At 43.9% G+C, this 26675-nt stretch overlaps 1 protein-coding gene across 1 annotated transcript; it reads right to left on the bottom strand.

The window, feature by feature from the left end:
* Positions 1-9024: 9024 nt before the first annotated feature.
* On the bottom strand, positions 9025-26332 carry LOC311327779 (equilibrative nucleoside transporter 3-like; the record flags this gene model as incomplete). Its single annotated transcript, XM_084460883.1, has 5 exons — positions 9025-9667; positions 10105-10267; positions 10626-10852; positions 23827-23909; positions 26072-26332. 5 exons carry the CDS (start codon positions 26330-26332, stop codon positions 9025-9027), a joined length of 1377 nt encoding a protein of 458 aa, XP_084317009.1.
* Between the last annotated feature and the right edge of the window lie 343 nt (positions 26333-26675).

Raw genomic sequence — 26675 nt, 5'->3', positions numbered from 1 at the left:
CTCCTCATCAGGGATGTTTGATGTAAGCTGCTGGAACGTCCGGGCATCACAGCACTCATCACAGTCATTCAGCATGCACTCAGCTTTGTTGCGACTACAGACCACTGCATCAATGAAGTTCTCCATACTTCTAAATGCCTGCCTGGGGACATGTTTGTGGGCACAGTCGAGTAAAAGCTTGGTGTTCTCATGGTACTTGCAGAGGCAAACATTCCTTGGAGTGTCTGCTCTTGGGAGAACGCATGGTGGGCACAGCTCACAAAACTTAGATTTCCCCACTGTGGCCTTCGGATACTCTTCTTTAAACAGTTGATATGCCTCTAATAAGGACATTGTCATGTGCCGCTTCTGTACTTTGCTTTTCAGCCCTCCTTCTCTAATGATGACAGCATCCTTTTTACCTGGTGCCTGCCTGGAGATGTCATCTCTTGTGTAGAAATATTTTGTTGTTGAACACATCTCATTTGTTAGTGCTGATTTTCTTCTTTTTTTCTCAGCAGAGGGAAAGTCCATCTTTATTGCCAATCTTTTTATGATCACTGCCTTCTTTCTTGGACTTCCTGGTAGTGCCTTTGAGACACGTTGAAGGGCTTTTCCCAAAGACTGCCTTGATTTGAAAGCTGGGATTGTCTGTCTTTTTGAATCAGTCACTGGTTTTGACTCTTTAAAGCAATTGACTTCGCACCAATATGTGAAGTTACTTCGTGATTAGTTTCAACAGCCCATAATAGTTATATTTGAAGGATGCTGTTATTGAACTTCACACAGAGGAAACATTGACTTTGCTATTCAAAAGAGAAAGTACCATGCAGCAAAAATGTGCTATTTGAATGTATTGATGAACTTTTCTGAAGGCAAGTCCTCATCTAGGGTGAGGCGAAGATTGGATTTAGTAGTCCGACAGCAAGGCCGTCTTCTTCAGTTGGATTATGCCCCCAGTCCCCTACTATTTCATCTCTATCTATCTCTACTCTCTATTTTCTATCTATGATTGAATGAGACAGTGGACAATACTGTTCTCCTACGGTGAGGTCATGTGCTAGTAACCTCTGACCTCTAGGTAATGGTATGTCAAGACATGAAGACAACATCTCCTGGACTTTCGTTTGTTTTTGTTTAATTGGATTTTGATTATGTAAACACTGATATTGAATACTATGGAAGTAATCTGTTTTATGTAATCAATGTTAATACCATATAATGGAGTTAAAGTTTCTCAGGAATGGTATTCTTGTTTGTTTTATTTTGTTGATGCATGAAGGTGTGCCCAGTTGCAGACTTTGTACAGTGATCGCCCTGGATGGATGGTTGGTTATGGGGGTCGCAAGAGACTTTTTCCATTAAATATCGAAGTGATATTGAAATGATTATAATTGTTTTTTTCACTCTTGCCTGCTTCTTGGGACGTCTTCTGCATCTTATGCTGTGTCTGCCTATTTTGACATATATGAGTTATCTTGTAGTATTGTTTTATGTGTGTCTTTTTATATGATTTAGTTTTTTTTATATGGCTTGTCTTAGTGTATGTGTGAGCGGAGAGACTGCAGCTCAGGTATTTTCTATGTTTATTTTCAGTTCTTTGTAGTATGTGTGATGAGTTGGGTTTTCCCTTCTGTTGTTTTTGTGCTGGGACCCCAAGTGGTCCCAGAGGGGGGAATGTAGTATATTTTGATCAGTATAATCACAAGTTATATAGTGAATTTCAAATGCACACACATACTGGAGGGATGGAAAACTACAGACAGGCCTAGGATGTCTTTAAGACACTGGGGATTTTCCAGTGTGTTGCTGTGGCAGACTGGCACCACCTATATATTTACTGAGTGCTTCTTATCTAAACTATATGACAGTAAGTGCCTTTTAGTAAAATCCATATATTCACTATTGCCACCTATATGACATTAAGTGGCTTTTAGTGAAATCTATATATTCACTAGGCGTCAAGTTTCTGACTATAGGATTAGGTGTCTCACAGCAGAGCGTTGATTTTCAAAGGCAACTCGCAACACACACACCGTCACACAAACATGGCACACAGGATCTGTTTAACTGAGCCATTAAACTGTTAACCTGTTTAGACAAGGTAACGAAGAACAGGACAATTTTTGGTAACACCTCTTTTTGTTTAACCAAGAGCGATGCGCTGTGTTAAGTTAGTTCATCCTAGACCAGGGGTGTCAAACTCAAATACACAGTGGGCCAAAATTTAAAACTTGAACAAAGTCGCGGGCCAACATTGAACAAATGAAAATTTTAATATGGACCCAACCAAGTTTTGCTTTAACATTGAATATGCACTTTCGCTTTTGGTGTGCATCAATGGTAACATATGTGAATACGCCCTCAGACACAAGTGTTGGTGCTCCATCTGCTCAGTAGAGAAGCTTGTAAAACCCTGACTGTCCTACAGCCAGGCAGACAGACAGACAGCCGGCATGCAGACAGACAGCCAGGCAGACAGGCCGGAAGACAGGCCGGCAGGATTGAATGAACAGGAACAGAGCAAACACAGCGGCCGGCTAGGTCAACACAGGTGTCTCTATCACAGTGAAACGTTACATAACGTAAAGCTTCTGTTTTCTGCCTTTCTTTTCGCCATTTTTAAGAAGGGGTAACACGGTTACAGTTGTAGTATGAGATTGCTATGACTACTGTCACAGAAGAGAGGGCGTTTCTGGGTCCTGTCTTGATTGACGCGCCAGAACAACAGCAGAGCATTATGGGATTTGTAGTATTAGCGGTGAATGCGCTGTATAATACTGGCGGGCCAGCTCTAGTAGTCATTTGGTATTGCCTCGCGGGCCAAATATAATTACACTGCGGGCCAAATTTGGCCCGCGGGCCAGAGTTTGACACCCCTGTCCTAGACCATTGGCGTGTGAACTCATCACAACTGCAGTGTGATTTTTGATGCCAGAGATTCAATAAAAGTATTGAAACTGGCATCGACGGATCTGAGTCTTCTTCCTTACAACCAGAAACGAAATAGACTACAATAGCCATAACTGAGGTATGATAGCTATATGGCAACTAAATCACATATTTTTCTGGCTGCTAGCAGACATATTGAAATTACGTATGCATGTAGACAACATTTCGCCGACCAATACCAGTGCAATATGATTTTGGAGAAAAACCTTCAGACTAATCAATATAGTCTCTCAGCTACAACAGAACAAATAATCAAAATCTGTGTTTTGTGACACGTTGATGTTGTAACCGCATTTTAGCTGGTTGAAAATATGGCGAAAACAAGTCTTAGACGTTCTGACCGAATATCACCGAGATTTAACCTAGAAATCAATATTGAAAACACGTCTTGTGCTCACTGGGACTTGTAGGCTAAATATGAACGCCTCTCCTAACTAGGCCGACACCGATTTATTTTGACGGCAAAGTGAATGGACCAGCAAAGGACTGTTGTCTGGCATGAGCGAGCGGAATGTGACAACGGGAGTAGGGCTACATTTCAACCAGACATTCCAGTGAAACCAGGTAGTCAAAATAACTTACCTGATATAAAATGGGCACCGCAAACGCAGGCATTTCTGATGATTTCCTCAGTCCAGTCCGTACGCTTAATAATGGCGATTTCGTCTGTCTTCCTCTGCTACTGTTTCAAGAATGCGCGCCGAAGGCTACTTGTGCTGACTAGGCTGTAAAAGGGTCTATAATGAACAAATATGAACCACGCTCGTTTCATAACTTCTACAACATCCAGTGACAAAATATGTCATGGTACCTTGGTATGTCCACACCAAGGATTGAACTCACAACCTTCACAGTGATAGGCAGCGCACTATCCACTCGGCCACCGCTGAGCTGGGAATTCTGTGGAGTCTTTTTCTTTTGATGTTCTGGGACCACTGCCTCTTGTGGTAGCAACATAGAACTGCAGGTCAACAACAACAAGAAAGAGGAAGGGAGCGACAAATAGGATTCCCTCTTCTTGGTGTGTCGGCTTACAGCCAAGACACAAAAAAAGATTATTACAAAATGCGGCATTATTACATAATGCGGCGTTACACAGCTTAATAACATAACTAATAATAAAGGATGTAATTGAGATAGATAGATAGATAGATAGATAGATAGAGAGTGATAGAGATAGAGAGTCGCTATCTTTCACACACTAGTATAATAATTTCCCACTGAAGCGATATACATTTAAGGGGCTTTCTCTCTCTCTCTCTCTCTCTCTCTCTCTCTCTCTCTCTCTCTCTCTCTCTCTCTCTCTATATATATATATATATATATGTTATTAAGCTGAGAAAAGAAAAGAAAAGATTTGAAGCCCCATCACGATTAGCGAAGGATCAACCAGATGAGCTAAATCTCCGCTCATTTGTTTAGCGGCGCAGACTATATAAATAAATGTATGTAAGACAAGAATTAAAAAAATATATATAGGAAATTAAAATACTAATTTGTAAAAGAGAGCGATCTATTCATCTGTCCATCCATCCATCCATCCATCCATCCATCCATCCATCCATCCATCCGCGTCCTATGTGTCCTTGCTGGGACACGCCGGCCGTTCGCCACAACAGTACGACGCAAGCCACTGTATCTGACGTTTGCCATGAAAACGCCACAAACAGCGCCACTGGCGGCTGGCACATGCCACTCTGATTCTGACTCTGAATGCCTCGCCAGTGGCGCATGTCGGGTCGCCAGTGGAACGCGTCGGCGCCACAAAATGTTCTCGCGCCTGTTGGCATATTGGGCTTTCAGCTCGTGTATTTTCTGTGACCTCAGTGCTGATTTCAGAGGGTATCTTTCCTCAAAAGCGCCTTTGTGCTTAGTTTCATAGTGGCGTTTGGCGTTGCCGCTTTTGATAATGGCTACCGTCTCAGAACATATGAGACAAACAGGTTTAGAGCTACCCGTGGGGAGAATGAATAAAAACAACTCGGCATCTATTTTTCTAATTTTAGAGCACGACATGGATAGGCTGACATTACTTCTGTCATGCGGTATCGGGTGCGCAGGCTCAAACTAGTTGCCTACGCTCCTTCAAAAGGGAGACATTGATTTATTGGGTTATAGATGCTGTCTGGATTGGATGGCTTCTGGATCCGGATCTGGACCGCGGTCCGCCTGTTGGTGATGGCTGGATTACAGTTTTACAGACATCTCCTGAATATGTTCTTCATTGGCTCCGCCCAGCGACCGCTGGCGGAGGGTATATTTTCAGTTCATGTGTGTAATTTCGTTCGTTCGGTCGGTCACATAGCAGGATTATACAAAAACTACCACAGAGATTTTCATGAAACTTGGTGGAGGGGTGTAGCATGGACTAAGTTAGAACACATTCATTTTTGGTATTAGCCTACATATAAATCATAAGCTACCTGCACATCTAGGCTGAGGTTTTGCCCCTTGAGTGTCAGGTTTCACTAACTATGTGTTCTTTTTAATTTGAGTGTTGAAGCAAACAAAACAAAAAACGATATTATCCGTCACATAGCCCGCCCAGAGGCATGGACACAGGACTAGTGCCCTGCTACCCCTCCCAGTGATGTGAACACTGGGCTAGTGCCCATCCTTTTAACCCCCCAGAGGAATGAACACTGGATTTAATTTCTGTATCTAGTTTTGTAACTAATGTATTGTTATTGCTTGTAATGGCTGATAGAACAAATGACACATGTACTGTACACAAGTATGTTCAGTTGTGTTCATACATGACCAGCTCTAATAAAAAACACTATCAGTTACACCACCAAAAAGCTTCTCTTCAATGGTGCAAGTGTGCTATATTTATACTGAGGAGTGAGTTTAACCATTTCAACTCCATTACACCAACAAAATGCATGAATGGGTGGAGCCCTGTGCTCTCTGAGCACCCTTTCTAGTTCAACATGGATTGCTTAACCAATTACAATTGAAACAAGTTCTAATCTTTTATAGGTTATTACAAAATGCTCATTGGTCTCATACAGTGATTATACAGTGTGTAACATACAGTGCTTATACAGTGTATTACATAACCTTTCAGTGTGTTATGAATCCACTGCTCCATTTACTTATTGTTCTACAAATAAAATCATTCAACAACTGCCAACAGTGACTTAATGGCAGGCAGGTCAGATGCTTCTCTTTCCCCCCATGCGTTGATAGGGTAGTGAAGACAACTCAATGGATGTAGAGATCATGATTAAAAGTTATTGACACATTGCATTACTATCAAACCCAAGTATTCTATACTTACATTTGATAGTAAGCAAATATTCTATTACATTTGATGCAATCACACTTAAAACACAAACTGAAATCATGTATGAAATCCAGGCTAACAGCATGTATGGCCTCAAAGCAAAGTAATTCACAGCAATGTTAAGACACTCACACCACCTGGTGACCTGTGGTCCATAAAGTATTTCATAGAGGAAGTACCCCAGGGTGCTTCTTTCCAACATGTTCTATCTGGTAACTACCTGAACTCATTTTTTATGAAACCAACAGACAGCAATGAACTCGTCAAGATCATCATGGACTTAAAGAGCTCTAACACAGCTGGAGCAGATGGAATTAGTAGCAACATCCTGAAAGCCATTGTAAATGTTATTGTGGAGCCACTTGCTCATTGTATCAACCTTTCCTTACTCACAGGCATTGTGCCAAAAATGGCAAACATTACATTACACTCTCCAAATTAATGTAGAAAGTATAGACTACAGTACATGGCTATCTTGATAAACATAATATTCTCGTTCCATCTCAATTTGGTTTCAGAAAAAAGAGCACAACCTGTATGGCAATACTTGACCGTGTTGAAAGCATTAATGATTGCATTGAAGAAGGTAACTAGGGTCGGTATTTTTCTTGATCTATCAAAGACTTTTGATACCATTGATTTTGATATCTTGTTGAACAAATTACATCATTATGGTATCAGAGGTCTACCACTTGATTGGTTCAGTAGCTATCTATATGGCAGGCAACAGTATGTCAATATCAATGATTATAATTCCCCTTGCAAGCCCATTAACTTTGGGGTCCCCCAGGGTTCCATTTTGGGGCCACTCTTAGGTTGTGATCACACCAGAAAGTCCGAACCAAGGACCATACCAAATGAGTGAAGTTGCAACATTGTTGTAGTTTTTTGGGGTCTGGTTCACGTTCACACAGTCATGTGTGTAATCGAACCAACACATGTAAACAAATGTCATGCGGTCGTACAGGTTGCTCATCTATTGGCTAGAAAAATTACGAGGGAAAATCTATCATTAACCGCTTGTAATTAGAGCAATCACTGTTACAATGGAGCCGCAACAGCGCATTGCATTTACCATACTGGCGCTACTTGTGATTATGTGGTGCTCTGGCCAAATAACAACGGCGGCCCAATATGAGCATGACGGAATATGGACGCGTGTAAACAATGAAGGCGCGCTGCTTTTTTAAATGCAAAGGAGTCGTAGGAGTTGGTACCGACGCAGAATACGGGCCCTGATGGATGCCGACGAGACCTTCTCCGTGTACCTATCACACAGGAGACATGCTCTTTGTTTGGGTCCTACGGATAGTCCGATGCGCGTTCACACCAAAAGCGAACCGAAGCATGGTCCCTTTTGAAGCGGGCCGAGTCCTTGCTTTTTAGGCGGACCATGGTTCGGTTGTTTGATCCGGGGACCATGTTCGAATACGCGTTCACACCTCTCCAAACGAAGAGGAGCAAACTTTTTGGGTCCAATAGTCCGATTCCAAACGGATCAAATGTGTAGGTGTGAACACCCTTATTTATCTTCATCATTCATGATTTTGTAAATTCCTCCAACATATTCCATAAAGTAATTTTTGCTGATGACACAAATTTGTTCACCACATAGGAGCCCACTTATCCTACAAGATACAGCAAATACAGAGTTAATTAAAGTAGACACCTGGTTTAAATGTAATAAACTATCACTTAATATAAGCAAAACAAATTTTATTTTATTTCGCTCAAACAAAAATCAAATGAATACCGAACATCTACATATTAAAATAAACGGGCAGGAGATAAAAAGAGTAAAGTCCACAAAATTCCTGGGGGTCCTCATCGATGAATTTGTAAATTTTAAATGCCACATTGACCATCTGATAAAGAAACTGTCCAAGTATGTTGGTTTGTTTTTCAAGCTCAGGCATCTTCTTCCTCTATCTGCTCTTCTCACCTTGTACAAAACCCTCTTTGAACCACACTTGAATTACTGTAATGTCATATGGTGCAATACCTTCCCCAGCCACTTTCAAAAATTAGAGTCTTTACAAAAGAAAGTCATACAGGCTCTGTCGTGGTCAGAAGGAAATGCTCCCACCCGCCCTTTATTCCCTCGTTATGGGCTTCTAAGTTCAATGTTCAATGTAACTTCCCGAGTTCAATGTCTACCATGATAATGCTTGTTTAATGTTTCAAATTGTCAATCGTCTGAACCACAGATGATATGATCTTGTTCCCATCTGCCGCCCCCAGCATTCACATCTCACTAGGAACAAATACCTTATATCAGGTAAACATCGACTACTTTCATGTACCAGTATAAGTGTCGTGTGCAGGGGGCCACAGATTTGGAACAAACTTGATGTTGGACTAAAGATCTTGTGTTCTATCTCCACATTTAAAAGAAACCTGAATAAAGAATTGCTATTAACCTATGTTTAGCATATCACTGTGGCATAAGGATGTACTGGGATGACTGTGTATGATTGTATCTATGTATGTGTCTAATTTATGTCTAAATGTATGCTGTACCACTGTATACCGCATTTTTGAAACTTTCCATTGAACCTTGGGCCCCCTCCCAAAAGCTTTCAGTAGCTTGCTATGGGGGACCCATTCACTCATGCCAACTGTTACTGCCACCTCTGCTGTAAAATGTTTTCTTTTCTTTGGTAATGTGGGAATAAATAAATAAAAGTACTGCTATCCCACACATGATTAGGCTAACTTAATTTCTGCACGCTAGCACATTTAGAAAATGAAGAGGTAACCATGTGCACAGGCCTTTTATTTGTTTCATCATGCCTCTCTGGTGTTCAGATGGAGTGGACGATCAGCACAGAGAGGGCCGAGCCCGTGGCCAACCCCAGGGTCAGGAAGAAGGTCATGACCACGCCTGTGGCCTCGACCAGGTCCCTGTCCACCGCCTGGGGCCCATAGATCATGAGCAGGGTGCCCAGGTACCCGTTGGAGATGCCCAGCAGGCAGATGAAGACCACAGGGAAGACGTCATGCTGGAAGACCACCGTGTGGAGGTGGTCTCTGGGCTGGTAGTTGCAGAACATGAGCAGTGGGACCAGGACGCTGCGCAACACCACCAAGAAAGGGAGCCACTTGCTGGTGGGCCCAGGAACCTGCATCCAGGCCGTGGCCTGCCGCCCGCAGTAGTCTGAAAGGTTGTAGAGGAAGAAACTGATGAGCGGCACAAAGTAGGTGTTGGTCAAAGGACTTCCCGAGTCCTTGTCCACCGACTGGATGCCCGAGGAAACGGCGGGGAATGCCATGATGGACACGTTGAACACATAGAAGACGCAGAGACCCAGCACCCAGGTTTTGCTCAGGATGGGCATCAGGGGGGGCACCGAGCTCGCCGGCTCCCTGGGCCCACCCCCCTCGACCTGGGGCAGGGATCCCTTGGGGAGTGCTCCCGGGTCAGGACAATTTGCCAGCATGTAGTGCCTGGAAAAGACAAGGGAAAACGAGTGTGAATGTATGTAGTATGAGCTCATTTAATACACAGGTTGTCCAGTTAAAAAGGAAAATATTCTGTCGTACAATTTCTTTGCTGATATTGAATTGGTGACGCTGCTTTGAGGTGAAGGCCAATGTTCTACAAAATGGGTTTTGCTAAAGCTACTCACGTCAACAGAAACATGGTTGGGTTGTCATCACACAGAGTTTCAGTCCTGGGATAGTTTCGGGAAGTGGCTGTTTTCAACCAACTGTGGTTTTGGTGGATGAAACTCACTACAGTCACACTTCCCCGTTTTCTCCTCTACTCTTCCCCACTAATCTCCCTCTGGCTGGGACTGAGTAATAGAGGACGCAGTAGGAATGCATACGGTCATGTTATGTGCGTTTGTGTGTGTGTAGGTGTGTTTGTGTGTGATACTGACCGCGAGTAATCCAGTTTGGGTAGCATGAGGTACAAGATGATGCAGAGGAGAATGAAGACGTCAGCCGTCAGGAAGAAGGCTAGGGCGCTGTCTGTCACATCCTTGGCAGCTGCCAGGTCCACCACAGATGCCACGGCGCTCAGGGTGCCCCCCATACCCTGGCCTGGGACAGAAGGAGGGTGATGGGGGAAAGGTTGCTTCACTGATCTCTAGGGTTGGGCTATGACATTGTATGTCTTGTCATGCTTCTTAAGCCAAGTTTACATACAATAGATAAGATGGTTGTAAGCAGTTTTAGAGCGAAATTCGATTGTTTCGTGAGTGACTGCCAGTTTGGGAAGTTGGAGGTTCTGAGACAGCCATTTCAAGATTTTGTCATGTCTCACATGAAACTCAGCTGATGTATGTGAACCAAGCTTTACAGGTGAGGTAGTACTGTACAAATACAAAACCCTCAAAGGGAACTGAATTTTTTCTATTCTGATCAATGTAAACAAAAGAAACAGCCATCTGTGTGGTACCTGATATAAGTGCCTGAGATATCCTCATGGGGAAGCGTGCGCTGATGCCAAACACACTGCCAGCGAACAGGTTGGAGGCTCCGTTGATCACGACCACGCTGGCCAGAGTCCCGGCGAAGAACCCGACGGTGTCGCCGGACACATCGATCTTCACCATCACAGTGGTCGCGATGAACACCACCAGCATGATGACCAGAGAGGACAGGATCCGCTGGTCGGGGGACAATCTAGTAAAACATACATGTGCGCACACAGTCGCACACACACACACACACACACACTTGAGTATCATAGGTGTAGATGCTGTGCTATAAAGTAATACATTTGCACCTTTGCCAAGAGGCAGTCAACTATCTTTATTGTCTTTTCAAATCAAATCAAACTTTAATTTATAGAGCAGATTTAAAAACGACTGTGGTCTACCAAAGTGATGTACAGTTAGGTGACAATAATACTACAAACTTCAACAATACACACAAAGACAATACACACACTTGCCTGGTAGTCATGCTCAACTAAAATTGAAGGCCAGGGAGAAAGAGTGGGTATTCAATAAAGATTTTTAAAACCTCTATGGTCTAGGCGGATCTAATTTGGAGGAGCAAGCTGTTCCAGAACCTAGGAGTAGCCGCCGCAAAGGCTCGGTCACCTCTGGTCTTTAGCATGCTGTTGGTAAAAATTCTCTAAGTTCTCAATCAGAAGTCAAAATAATTCAGAGTCCAAATACGAAAGGCACTTTCTTAGAAAAACAGAGTCCGATATAACAGGCTTTATTGCTCCTTCAATGAATACAGCCGTAAAACCGGTGGGCTCTCGAGAAGTCAACACATTTCTATCATCAGGGCAAAGCCTTATATACCCATGACAAGTACATGTCCTCACTTGACCCGGTGTAACAGGACAGATTAACCCCCCCAACGCTTTAACCCCAGGGGGTTAAAGTGTCCTAGGACAGACTAACCCCCTAGGACCGATTAACCCCACAATAATCAGGCCAGGGGTCCTAGGACACTTTACCCCCGGGCTATAGTTTATCCTAGGACAGACTATACCCCCCACACTCAGACTGGCCAGGGGTTCAAATGTCCTAGGGCAGACTAACTACCGGGGGTTAAAGACTCCTAGGACACTTCAACCCCTGGGTATAGTTAATCCTAGGACAGACTATATCCCCACACTCATACCTCGGGCTATACTATTATTACTACAACAACCCGACTACTACCACCACTACTACTAGCCTACTAATATTACTACTAGCCTACTGCTATTACTACTAGCCTACTGCTATTACTACTAGTAGTACTACTATTACTACTACTAGTAGAAGCAGGACTGTAGTGATCCCGACCACCAGTCAGGAATGAGGTGGACTGTCAAGTGCACCAAGGGCTGGAACATCAGACCCAAGAGAGACATGAGAGACGAGAGGAACATCAGGCCCAAGAGTCACACATGAGAGACGAGAGGAACATCAGGCCCAAGAGTCACACATGAGAGACGAGAGGAACATCAGGCCCAAGAGAGACATGAGAGACGAGAGGAACATCAGGCCCAAGAGAGACATGAGAGACGAGAGGAACATCAGGCCCAAGAGAGACATGAGAGACGAGAGGAACATCAGGCCCAAGAGTCACACATGAGAGACGAGAGGAACATCAGGCCCAAGAGAGACATGAGAGACGAGAGGAACATCAGGCCCAAGAAAGACATGAGAGACGAGAGGAACATCAGGCCCAAGAGAGACATGAGAGACGAGAGGCCTACGGGGGCAGATTCGGCCCAAGCACCTGGGACAGGCCGGAAAGGTAGTAATTAATATTAGAAGCGGATCCCTCGAAAAAATTTATGGATGGATGAATAATGAATGGTCCACACACACATGGAACTGACAAGGGCCCGGCTAGCTCTGGTGATGAGGACCCCCCCCACCTCTCTCTCGCCAGGGGCTGGCGCTTATCAGAAGGAACAAAGGGATAGTGATGGATGAACTGCCTGAAGACAAACAACTTTCCTGTATGAGGTTGCGAATAATAGATGTTAAAAAGAGAAGGTGTAATCAAGCAAGTAACACTGTTTAGAGTGTATAAATAAGTGCATTTATTGGAAATGTAATCACTTAAAGTAGAAGTCGACATTTATAAGTCATGTATCTGTTCTTAGTCAAGATCAACTATGTAACCTTGTATACGTGTGAGACAGTATTATAATCATGACAATGTAATGATTGGAGAATGTATCCATGTATCAACTGTTTGAGTATATAGGTAATGCTTAAAGTAAGATATTTAATAATATGTTAATTAGACATTTATTCTGTGATGTCCTGCTTTGGTCGAGAGAGAGATTAGATGTTGAATGCAGGGATTGTTCATCTGCCAGGGAGGAGAGAAGGACTGTGTTCACCCCGAAGAGACGTGACGTCAACACCCTGCCCTCCTGGAAGGGGGTTCAAAAAACAGCTCGCGAGGAGAGAGAGACACTTCTTCTGTCCATCAACAGAGGAATGGAGCAAGTCAGACTTTTCTTTCCACCAACAGAGGCGTGGAAGAAGTCAGAGCCTGGAGACCTGGGAGCTATTCTCTTTCATGTTTTTTCTTTTGTAACCTGTATTTTTCATGTAACTGGATTATCTGTATAACCTGTGTATAACATCAAATTTTATATAAAGATTTTTACCCTTGCATCAGATATTTTCTCCTCACCTTTATTGGTTTGGTGAGTATTGATATATCTTGCTTGATATTGCATTGAATTGATGATTGAGATTTATCTTAAAGGTCTTACAGCAGGGCGATTAGGCCCGTCCACCCAGGTGGACTAAAGAGGGTCTAACCTGGGCCTTTCCTCCGGAGAGGGAGGTTGAAGAGGAATGCGTGTGTGTGAGTTGACACTGAGGAGTTGACCTTTGAACTGTGAGCACGAACAGGTCTAAATCAAGTCTCTGACAGAGAGAGCGCATTGGAGCACACACACATTTGGGAGAGAGAATTGGGAGAAGCATTTTAAGAGAGACTGTGACTGATTGCCTCATGTGATGGTAGTTTAAGCAATAACATATTAGATTCATGAGCCACGGATAACAATAAAACCTGGTGGTGAGGTTCTATAAGCCGTGGTAGGGACATAATAAGCCATCACCTTGAGGTCGAAAGGTCAGTAGCCTACTCTTCAACAAGGACCACTACTATTGTTATTACTACCACTACTACTACTACTATTCATACTTATATTAGTACTACTAATAATATTACTACTACTACTACTACTACTACTACTATTAGGATTACTACTACTAATGAAGTCTCCGACGTAACTTCAGGTGAGGCACGAACGTCACGGCCGGGGTAATCGGCAGAGGTTAATCATTCACACCCCCTATGACGCTAACCACCAGCTGACTGTCAGCTGTCATAGCATTGGTTCAGCTCGCTAGAGCACATGTATTTAAGCTGTCAAAACATGTCATTGTTCGCGCTTGCCATTACTGCTGGTTGTGCATTTGCATGCTCGCTGCTTCCGCGTTCTCTGCTCTGGCGTCCGCTCTGCCATTACTGCTGATCGCTCGTATCTGCGCGCTCGCTGCTTCCGCGTTCTCTGCTCTTGCGTTCGTGTTTTAGTGCGTTTGCTACCTGCTGCCTGCGATATCCTCGCTGCTTCCGCGTCCTCTGCTCTTGTGTTCCGTGCTCATGTCTGTGTTGGTGCGTTTTTTTTGCTACCTGCTGCCCGCGTCTTCCTCTCCGGTCCGTGATTTGGGGGTCTGTTTAGTGGCGTCGTGGGGCGCCGGCTTCCGAGGCCGAGGAGGACGTCCCTCTGTAGCACCGTTGTGCCATATTTGCGTATGGTTCAGTTGCGTCGCGTTGCTTGCATGGCTTGCGTTGGGAGTTGGGAAGTCCATTTGAAGCGTTGCCTCCGCCGCCGGCCACTGGGTTTCATTCATGAGCCGCTGATGTCGCGGGTTGTCCATGCCTAGTCTGCCACAATTACTCAACTGTCGTAATGTACGCCGGGGGCTATTCACCAGTCCGGTCCGATCGCGACCCAGTCTCTAGTCTGGTGTCCTAGGATATTTTAACCCCTGAGGGTTAATCTGTCCTAGGACACTTTCAGGAGGTGGGTTTATCTGTCCTGTTACACCGGGACTTTCCATCAATGTGCACCTGTTTGTCTCTCTCTCTCTGTCCCTATCTCCTATCTATAGACGCCGGAATAGTTAGCTACTACGGTGTTGTTTAAGCACAAGCGCATGCACACTTCGACTGAATGCTGCGTCCCGGGGGCGCGAGTTTTAAAAGGTAATAAATGTCAATGTATTATCTTTCTGAGTAGACTGTTTGGACGATTCAGCTTACTTTTAGTAAATCTTATTGGAGAATTATCACCAGACATGTTTGTAAAGGTCCAAATATCGCAATGTATTGCTTTGACATCAGTGTTTTGCCACATCAGTGTTTGCTGACTAGGTAGTTTATACAATACAATGAGATGATTAAATACAAGGGAGCTGAATCCAATTAAATCACAACAATGCCCAGTAGCAACTGGTCAGCCAACCTTAAGTCCATTGAAAACAGAGCTTTGAAAACAAATACCAGAAGCTTAAAATGTATTCAAAAGCAGACGGGGAGCCAGTGGAGGAGGCGAGCAGCTGCATTTTGGACAAGCTGCAGGCGTCTGAGTGAGGACTGGTCAATGCCCACATACAAGGAGTTGCAGTAGTCAAGATGCGAGGTATTGAAAGTGTGAACTACCCTCTCTAGATCTTTTAGGGAGAGATATGCCTTTGTCTTGGCTAAAATGTTCAACTGCCATTTGACGTGGTTCATAAAATTAGTCACGGAGCTGCAATAGTGATAGGGAAGGCTGGGACTGGCCCATGACAAAAGCTCAAAGGGCGAAGTAGGGTTGTTGCAATTATTGGAACGTTAGCTAACTGCTTTAGCTACTGATAGCTACCGTCTTCTTCACTTCTTCTCCTTCGGTAAAACATGACAGCGTTGCATTGTGGTATAGTGGAGTACCTAAGCGGAAGCAGGAAGAGAAAACCGGCATTGCGAAAATACGAATGATAGTGAACGGCGTGAAAAAAATAATTTATTTATCACGTGATCATGGCACAATTCAAACGGGATCAAGAAATGATTCATTGCCATCGACTCATACATAGTTTTTCCGAATTATGGTCCCATGGGACGGCTTCCGCTCAGGAACTCTATTGTAGGCTAGACATGCACCGTACACAAACATCATCCACGTGACACAGGGATCAGACATCAGGGGTCATGGGTCAGCTAGCTACCTACTGTACCAGTTAGCTACCAACTACGTGGACACAGGCTGAACTACTGTACGGAGTCAGACATCAGGGGTCATGGGTCAGCTAGCTACCTACTGTACCAGTTAGCTACCAACTACGTGGACACAGGCTGAACTACTGTACGGAGTCAGACATCAGGGGTCATGGGTCAGCTAGCTACCTACTGTACCAGTTAGCTACCAACTACGTGGACACAGGCTGAACTACTGTACGGAGTCAGACATCAGGGGTCATGGGTCAGCTAGCTACCTACTGTACCAGTTAGCTACCAACTACGTGGACACAGGCTGAACTACTGTACGGAATTGGACCAAGGAGTGTTCTCAACGTTTCCGCTGGTAAGGTGTTGCTGTGGCGCACCGCCACCCTAACCCTAACCCACGCCAAACATTTGATACAAAAAACAATAAATACAAATTAGGCTATACTGTATATATATAAAAGTCTTAAATTAAACATCTTAAACTTTCTAAATATTTCTGCCTAAATGCGCTTTCAAAACCACTGTTGCGCCCACATTAGGACTATTTATGTTCAATATAAGAGCCTATAGGCCGCGCGCTCTGTGCCTCCATGCTGCTCCTTTCTGAGGTGATCGTAAGACTCGGCGCGTGAAGGGATTTTTTCTCCAGTGAGCGGCATGAGGTTACAACGAAAGATAGGTAGGCTATTGACGCTCAAATATTACCATAGTGTTAACCAGTGTTTGAACTGGGCCAAACACTGGTGCTGGCCTACTCCTCAAAATGCCTAGCCTACTGTCTAAAATACATTTATGTAAGTAATCTAAGTGCCGTTATAGCTACAGTTAGACGTGCCGACAGCTCCTGCCCATCTCAAGCACGTTGGTAAAGCCTTTGGTTCTATAATTCCCTGATGACAACTAGCGGATCCTATAACCTAATATATCAATACAATTTTCCAGATGGACATATGATGATTTTTGAAGAGGAAGGGAGAGGAGAATGATGAGACCAGTCAGGTAGGCTAGGTTATTGCCGGCTAGCCATGATTCACAACGGGGGATTAAGGAACAAGGCAAGCTACCTGTAGTAGGCTAACAGTTTCGCCCGCTTCCCAGGGACCAGTAAACTCTGTTTGGACAAGAGGAATGCTTCATGCAGTCGTCTGATCGGACAAGTAAAAAATGAATATGATAAATTGGCCTTGTGTTGCTAACGTTATCTGAAAATACAGTTTGAGCCGAAGCGGAGCTGCTCCATTTGAGCTACGCGCTGCTGTCTGTCCGTCAGTCAGCCCTTCAAGCGAGCCAAATGAAAGCATAAAGGTAAAAATGCAGCCACACAAAGTAGCCTAGATGAGATGGTGGTTTAAATTAATGGCAACACGTAGAGGAAAGTCCTCACGCGAGCATAAATTGAGGCTGGTGATAAATGCTGATAATCTACCTGGCTGAGTTCATCGTTACAACCAGGGGCGGGCATCCTGGGGGGGTCAGGGGGGACATGTCCCCCCCAATATTTAGATTGGGGTAGTGGCATTGAAATGAACATACAGCCACGTAGGAAGATGTCCCCCCAAAAAAATACTCTTGCAAAATTTCAATGTAAATGTCCCCCCCAAAGTTGGATACAGATCCCCGGCACTGGTTACAACCATTCATCTCTTACACATAGGCCGACACAATACTTGCACAATACTTTGGATGTTAAAATCCATCCATCTATCAATCAAACTAGTGAATTCAGCCCAACACCTGCAGCAGACTGGCAAAAAATGTAAATGGAATGAAGCGGTCATGGCCACAAAGCACCCGCTAACATTAGAAGCACCCCCTTCCTCCACAATCCATTAGCCCACTGAAGATTGGTTGGGCTAGGAAACACGTCCATCCAGTTTATTTTAATATAAAAGACAATGTAGCAGGGGGAGGGGTGTTGCAATAGTCTAGTCCAGGTTTGTTGGTGGTGATTGGCGAGCTAGTTAAGCATGTCAAGCCATGGATCTGACAACCTAGCCAGTCAATCAGAAGCTAGAATCCTAACCTAGAGAGCCAATCAATAATTCACTACTGTCAAAATAACCCTGCAATGTCGGAGACCAATGTAATTCCAAAATGAGTAATTTATTTCAAAAATCAATCCTATCAGAAAAAAAAAAAAAAAAAAAATATATATATATATATTTATATATATATATATAATAGGCCCCATCTTTTCACAATGAAAGTCATTCAGCCAACAGACACAAGTCAAAGTCCAACCTAATACATGCAAACAAGTTTTGCCTAAAGGCTATTTTATCTTTAACTACCATTTAACCAGCGCTTGAATGCCTTTCACGTCACAGAAGTATGACAAATAAATACTGTGATTAAAACAAGATGACCCAAGATTTCAGCTCAGCAAAGTGCGCGGATCAAGACATTGCAGGAGGCAGGTCTACCAATGATATCAGAATATTACTGTGACATGGGGGTTGTTGTCAATCACAGAACAATACAGCACCACTGCCGTAATGAGCTGTCCTGCGACGACAACTGAAGACCGAAGCCATTACATTAGCGCGGATCGATGTCCATGGCTACCCTTTCGAACAGGGAAAATTATCCTCGATTATACATGCAAAATTAAAGATTTGTTCAAACCTCTTAACATGCCCAAAAATGCATCACACCACCATTAAAGAGCATTTCAAATGGGTGATTTACAACTTTGAGCTATAGCAATCAAGGGTATATTTTTCGTGTGCACCAGACAAACAGGGATGGATTTGTTGATGACTGTTGGCGTTGGTTGGATGGCTGGACATTTACACTTTTATTAATACACTTATTGTATTTTGTGTGTGACAATTCTCACCAGGGCCCGTTGTTGATCACTGCGTGTTAGGCTATGCATGTGTGGACACTGTATTCTGTAAAACTTAAAGAATAAAAGTACATTCAACATTTATTGGAGTGGTACAGTTGGATAGGCTAGCCTAATATAAATAAATTGAGGACCTGTATTTTCAGTGTTTGATGGTAGCTGGTAGAATGCCACAGAAAGACAGGGAAGATCTATTAGTTTCAATGTTAGAGATGATTTGATTGTTCAATGAATATCATTCGGTCCTCGGTCGTGAAAAGACTTAGATAACGACGCACATTCTCTCCTACTCCACTAGGCTAGCTATCCGAAATAGCACTCTAAATGTCTTGCTTTTGAAACAGGAAAATAAAAGCATCACAATGTAATAGGCTACATTTTAAGAAATGCTATTTTAGCGAAATTGAAAGTAGGATGTAGGCTATACCAGTAGCGAAAGAAAGACAGGTACAGAACAGTATACTGTAGATTTGGATACTGTAGAAATTGTAATGGATTTAACTGATCTAGTCAAACAGGATTTACCAAGATTCGCTCAAAAGGTTAAGTCTGGTTTATTGAGAAAACAATACGAGCGCAAGGACTTCCTGGACAACGCAACATGAGTGGTTCATCCAAAGAAGTGCCGCCTCCTGATCTTGCGCTGCCTTATATTCAAGCAAAACACAGGTACGGCGCTTCCAGGATGTGATTGGCTAACCCATTGTACGTCATATGAAATGGCAGGCGTGGCCGAGAATACATGTGACATGGGAAAAGGAGGCAATTTCTTGGAGACAAAGGGACAAAGGATGGTTATTCTGGTGTAGACAGATTTCTAGGTGTGTGGCCTCCTGGAGGCCATCCTGAAGGTTAGCACAGCTATGTGAACGGTTGGACAAAGGTGTTTGGAATAGAAAGGTCTTGAGGCCAGTTGTAAATTCTATGACAAAATACATTGATTGCATTGACTGGTCAGCTTACTGTACTGCCCTATGAAGCAAAAAGGCAGCAACTGAGAAAGCCCTCACCCCAGATCTGGTGCTTCATTTGGGGGTTTGCAGGAGGTTAGCATTAACAGATCTGGGCTGAGTTTCCCAGAGGCATCGTAGCGCTGGGAGGGCACAGGGTGGTGGAGATCAGAGAGGTAAGGGGGAGCTTGGTTGATATTGTGGTGTTTGTCAACAGAGAAGGAGTGTGAGATAGTGTTCATTGACTTGAGGAGTGTGTTGATGGTGTAGAATACTGCTACATAAGATGGTACATTTCATTTCATATGGTTCTTACTCCTCATCCTCCACAACGTTGCTCACAGGCAGTGAAGACCAGAACACCCTCCTGTTTGGTGGCATAAGAGGACAAAGATTGTTGATGATGTCGCTCTTCTTGGTCTCCTCAACCCCTCTGTCCTGTGGTCGCAAGGGGGTGGGCACCTTCAGCTCGAATCTCTTCATAAGTAAGTCCAACTCTGTGAAGTCGTTAGTCGACCTGCTCCTGCCACTGGGGCAGCTGGCCTCGGTCTACGACATGGATTAGATGGTTAGAGATGGTGGTGGGGATGATGATGACGACGATGATGATGTTGATGGGGTGGTGGCGGTGATGGACGATGTGATGATGATGGTCACTGATGAGATAATTGTATTGCACTTGTATTGTATTTTGTTGTGTCATGTTGTCATGTTGTATCACTTGTTTTTATGTTTTTACTCACTTGCTACCCAAATTGCCCAGCAATGGGATAAATACACATTTTGAACTTGAACTGGAAATCTTGAGTTTCCAATCATTTCTGGGGGGTACATAGCTCAGGAGGATGAGCGGCCGCTGGGGAGTGCAAGGTCCCCGGTTTGATCCCAGCTCCCACAGTGGGCCGAAGTGTCCTTGAGCAAGACACTGAACCCCAAAATCGCTCACATGCAGCATGGTGGCTAAGGGTGCTCCGATTACACTAAGCCACGATCTGATTCCTGGGGTCACGATCCGATTCAAGAATCAGTTCTCCATTCCAACCATTCTCTATTCCAGAATTGGTTTTCAATTCTCAATGGATTTTCTACAAAGACATATTTTAGGATCTACTCCAGTCCGCTGTGTGACCATTAGGCAGTCAGTGACCATGCTGAACTTTAATAAAACAAGTAAAGTATTTCTCTTCAAGTATTTCTCAATTCAGTTAGTTTGCTGAACTTAAAGGACAATGCTCGTTTTTGACAACCTGGACCTTATTTACGACATATTATAAGACGTTTGACTCACCGAGATCACTTTGGTGTAGTTCGGAGGAAAATTCAAAATCCAGCGCGAGCCAGTATATCCATGTAATGTCGGTGGTCGGGGCACTTAGAATGCAGTTTTCAAAAAATCGATTTTCTGCGGCGAAACGGTTGATTTCATCAATCTGTCTTCATGAATCGCTAGTTGTGCTTACATAGAGCGTAGGCCTGTGGTGGGTTTTCACATGCCTCTGTAATATGATCTTTAGAAACGTCTTTCGAAACGAAATAGCTTCCTCACTTGCTCCAGCACGCATGCGCACAGCTTGCTGGAGCAACGATTGTGCGCTGTGCGAGGAAGCTATTTCGTTTCGAAAGACGTTTCTAAAGATCATATTACAGAGGCATGTGAAAACCCACCACAGGCCTACGCTCTATGTAAGCACAACTAGCGATTCATGAAGACAGATTGATGAAAACAACCGTTTCGCGGCAGAAAATAGAATGCAGCTTCTAAAAATCTAAGTGCCCCGACCACTGACATTACATGGATATACTGGCTCGCGCTGGATTTTAAATTTCTTCTACATGCCTCCGAACTACACCAAAGTGATCTCAGTGAGTCAAACGTCTTATAATATGTCGTAAATAAGGTCCAGGTTGTCAAAAACTAGCATTGTCCTTTAAGTAAAACATTCAAATATTTCTCAAGTCAAAGTGCTGTCAAGGAAAAGTTATAATGCCAAAAAATAAAAATGCAGTTACATTTTAAATAAAATTGTGAGGGTTACGCTAGCTGCCGTTTTCATTCATCAGAAGAACCTTGCCTCTTTCAAAAATCGCAATTCTTACAGATGGTATGAGTATTGACAAGCTCCTTGCCTGAGAGAAATTAGAAGCCCCAACGTGTCCGAATGCCTGCTGTGACAGGGAAGGCTGCTGTGACGGGGAAGGCTGCTGTGACGGGGAAGGCTGCTGTGACGGGGAAGGCTGCTGTGACGGGGAAGGCTGCTGTGACGGGGAAGGCTGCTGTGACGGGGAAGGCTGCTGTGACGGGGGAGGCTGCTGTGACGGGGAAGGAAGGCTGTGACGGGGAAGGAAGGCTGTGACGGGGAAGGAAGGCTGTGACGGGGAAGGCTGCTGTGACGGGGAAGGAAGGCTGTGACGGGGAAGGAAGGCTGTGACGGGGAAGGCTGCTGTGACGGGGAAGGAAGGCTGTGACGGGGAAGGCTGCTGTGATGGGGAAGGAAGGCTGTGACGGGGAAGGCTGCTGTGACGGGGAAGGAAGGCTGTGACCCTGTGGAAAACCCCTCCTACAGAGAGGTGTGTGTTTAATAAGGCTACATAGCTTTATTTTCCTCCCATGGCATATTTAGCTAGAGGCTGTTGATAAACTAATGATGCTGAATAGGGCCCTTAACAAGCTGTGAGTGTTATGTGCAGTAACTGACCATTAGTATGCCCTTAAAATCAATATCATTGATCGTGTACATCATGGGTGTCAAACTCTGGCCCGCGAGGCAATACCAAATGACTACTAGAGCTGGCCCGCCAGTATTATACAGCGCATTCACTGCTTATACTACAAATCCCATAATGCTCTGCTGTTGTTTTGGCGCGTCAATCAAGACAGGACCCAGAAACGCCCTCTCTTCTGTGACAGTAGTCATAGCAATCTCATATTACAACTGTAACCGTGTTACCCCTTCTTAAAAATGGTGAAAAGAAAGGCAGAAAACAGAAGCTTTCTGGACAGGTGGGAGGCAGAATATCTGTTTACATATGTAAAAGATAGACCTGTTTGCCTTGTTTGTGGAGCCAACGTGGCTATAACTAAGGAGTACAACATTAGATGACACTGAAACGAAACACCACGACAAGGACCTGGACATGATTCATTTATTATTGTTATTTTATTTTTAAATTTAATAGCCTGTGAAAAAAGTTTATTTTGATATTTAAATCAGAAGGCTGCAAATAGAAAAGAGGCATACGATTTTTATTTACATTTTATTTTATAAATGACTGCCATTGATGTGTTTTTTATTTGAAATTTGATTTTGCATGTCTGCACTATTAAGTTATATATTGTATGGTAATAAGCGTTGCTTGTTCCATATTCAATGTTAAAGCAAAACTTGTTTGGGTCCATATTAAAATTTTCATTTGATCAATGTTGGCCCGCGACTTTGTTCAAGTTTTAAATTTTGGCCCACTGTGTATTTGAGTTTGACACCCCTGGTGTACATGATCAAACTGTAACATTAAACAATAAAATGGTTTCATAATCAGTCTAATTGTAAAATCTGATATATTGAGTCAGTGGGAAGTGTGGGTGTGTGAGGGTGTGTGTATGTGTGCATGCGTTCGTGTGTCAGTGTGTGCATGTGTGCATGCGTTTGTGTGTCAGTGTGTGCATGCGTTCGTGTGTCAGTGTGTGCATGAGTTCGTGTGTCAGTGTGGGCATGTGTGCATGCGTTCGTGTGTCAATGTGTGTATGTTTGCATGCGTTCGTGTGTCAGTGTGTGTATGTGTGCATGCGTTCGTGTGTCAGTGTGTGTATGTGTGCATGCGTTCGTGTGTCAGTGTGTGTATGCGTTCGTGTGTCAGTGTGTGTATGTGTGCATGCGTTCGTGTGTCAGTGTGTGTATGTTTGCATGCGTTCGTGTGTCAGTGTGTGTATGCGTTCGTGTGTCAGTGTGTGTATGTGTGCATGCGTTCGTGTGTCAGTGTGTGTATGCGTTCGTGTGTCAGTGTGTGCATGTGTCAGTGTGTCAGTGTGTGCATGTGTCAGTGTGTCAGTGTGTGCATGTGTCAGTGTGTGAGGGTGTGTGTGTAGTGAAAAAGGGAAAACACACTTGTTGACCAGCAGGTAGTTGATGATGAGAGCCAGAACAGACGGCACCGTGGCGGCGATCACCAGGTAATTCTCAAAGTAATCCTGAGGGGAAGACAACAGGAAGGAAGTACCATAAATGGGCAATCACAGCAGTGAGAGAGTAGCAGAGTAGGGACAGCAGTCACACTGTGGTCAGTAATGGTCGGTCTACTGGACAACATGGACAAGCCAACCACCCCCTTCACCACACCCTGGTGGGGCAGAGCAGCACCACCCTCTTCACCACACCCTGGTGGGGCAGAGCAGCACCACCCCCTTCACCACACCCTGGTGGGGCAGAGCAGCAGTCGCAGTGGGCGGCTCATCGCGCCGTGCTCAAGGACTGAGACGCCACAGGAGGTCCTTTGTCAGGCTGTTTAACAGCTCATTTGAGGGCAGGGGCCGCTGACCTGAGCTCACCTGACCCCTTCCCCTCCTTGGACCCCCCCCCCCCCTTTCATGTGCAATTTACTACCGACATTTTTTTTATTAGTTTATTACTCACTTCATGCACTTTACTCACGTTTTCATCATAGGCTCACATTGTATGATATGTCGATTGATTGAATTTGCCGTCTGTCTCGTTGTGTTGTGTATTGCTGTTTCGTTCTGTGTATTGCTGTTTCGTTCTATGTTATGTTGTGCCGCGAGCTATTAGATACATTGAATTTCCCCAAGGGGATTAATAAAGTATCTATCTATCTATCTATCTATCTATGTATCTATCTATCTATCTATGTATCTATCTATGTATCTATCTATGTATCTATGTATCTATCTATCTATCAGTTCAGATGGAACATTCAGAATGAGCATAATAACTAGACAATCAACACAGACCATGAAGGCCGACAGAGGGCTGACCAGTGGCGTCGCGGGGACCCCTGCACCCTCCACAGTGTACATTTACACACTAAATATTTTATACTGGCGGTATTTTACGCAAACATCGACATTGCCGTGTTATGCAGCCCAGAAGAAAGTTCTTTAGCAGCCCAGAATAAAGACAACTTGTCAGATGAGTTTCCTTTCCAAATCCTGTCCCTCTGAAATGCTCCGAGGCCTGAGGAAACTGAGCATGGCACAATCAAACACCTTGCCCAAACCCTGCTCACAACTAATAAAAACATATTTGAGGAGCACAGTGTCGCAAAAGAGAGACTGTTTGGGCTATCGACCCGAGAGCCAACGCAAGCTCAGTCTAAAGAGTGTTACTGCTCAGAAGAATGCCAGGAGACGCGCTCGTATTAAATATGGAGAATGCAACACATGGAGAAAGCACCGCCTCTAGTCTACTATGTGGCCTACAGGATAAGTTTTGTGTACTTTTATTTTCGAAAGAATGCTATGTTGTGTGAACCGTTCAATTGTGTGAACTTTTCAAATGACAGGGTCACTATAAGATGAATGTTCTACAAGACCAGTTACCAAATTTTACTAAGAATACAGTGCCACGTTTGTGTCATTGATGCCTGTTGCTAATCTAAAAACTTTTTTTTTTTTTTTTAAAGCATGAAGTGAAGGCGATATATCCCATATCCCTCTATTATGGGATTAAATAGGGCTCTTCATCCTAGAACTCCTTATCCTTATGATACCAAGCAACTTAATTTCAAACAATGTTGGCAAGAAATCACTGGATATTCAATCATGTCCTCCTACTCACTCTTCCATTCACTCCCTCTAACAGTAGAATAGGAGATGCAGATCTAAGTGAGATGGAAAGAACACTCAGAGCTCACAGTTGTCATGTGATCATTGTTGTCACTAAGTACACATACAGAAAGAGAGAAGGGGAGAGAGCAAGAGAGAGGGAGATACAATAGTAAAAACTCATCAATCTATCTCCCTATTATGATTACTAATATTGTGTTATTCTTTCTGACATTCTCAATTTTCAGTGTCACTTCATTGTAATTGATTGTTTATATATACTGTATCTTTGCTTTGGCAACAACTTCCAATGACGTCACTGCACGTATTTGCCCTTTGAAGCTTTTCTGCAATCTTCCGTGTGAGGAAACCGCTACACTGACAGCGTAACTTTCAAAAAGGCCTACACGCAGAATTAAGCATCCAAATAAATATCAACTGAAACCAGCGTGACTGTGCCCCTTTAGTGTCATGCCAACAGAAACTGAATTGAATTGAGAGAGAAAGAGAGAGCCAGTGAGAGAGATGTATGAATGCATACACACAGACACACACAATACGCCCGTACTCACTCTAAGTTCAGAGCGGGGCTCTTCGTGTCCCGCGAGGTCAGTGCCGTTGCTCAGCTTGAAAGCCCAGTACTCCTTGGCCGTGATGAAGAAGTTAAACGGCACCAGGGAGCTGATTCCCATCAGGAAGAAGATGGCGTACACCAGGTAGTAGGAGTCCTCTGGGCTGCGGCTGGCAGCCAGGGACTCTGCCGGATCTTTAGGCAGCGGGGGGGGGCTCTCCATTTCCATGGCCGGGTCCTCGGACTCCTTTTTCTCTGACATGTCGGAGTGGACGGCAGCAGTGGATGCGTAGGAATTGTACAAACTGGTTTGCAGGGGCTCTATCTCATCTATCATCAGACAACACAGACAGAGAGAGGACAGAGAGACAGACAAGGTGGACAACACAGAAAGGGAGGACGACAGAGGGACAGACAGTCAAAGTCAATTTTATTTATACAGCACATGTTCATACAAGCAAATGTAGCACTAAGTGCTTTACGGAATAAATAAAAAACTGTTTATTAGTAGATCATATTTAAGAAAAATAAAATAAGAAAATTAAACAGGACGTGACATATATGGTAAAAGAGAAATAGAAAATAAGGAGCAGTAAAAAAAAATG

The sequence above is a fragment of the Borostomias antarcticus genome (assembly GCF_949987555.1).
Source record: "Borostomias antarcticus genome assembly, chromosome: 34".
NCBI classification, from domain to species: domain Eukaryota; kingdom Metazoa; phylum Chordata; class Actinopteri; order Stomiiformes; family Stomiidae; genus Borostomias; species Borostomias antarcticus.
This window is presented reverse-complemented; position numbering and strand designations above follow the sequence as displayed.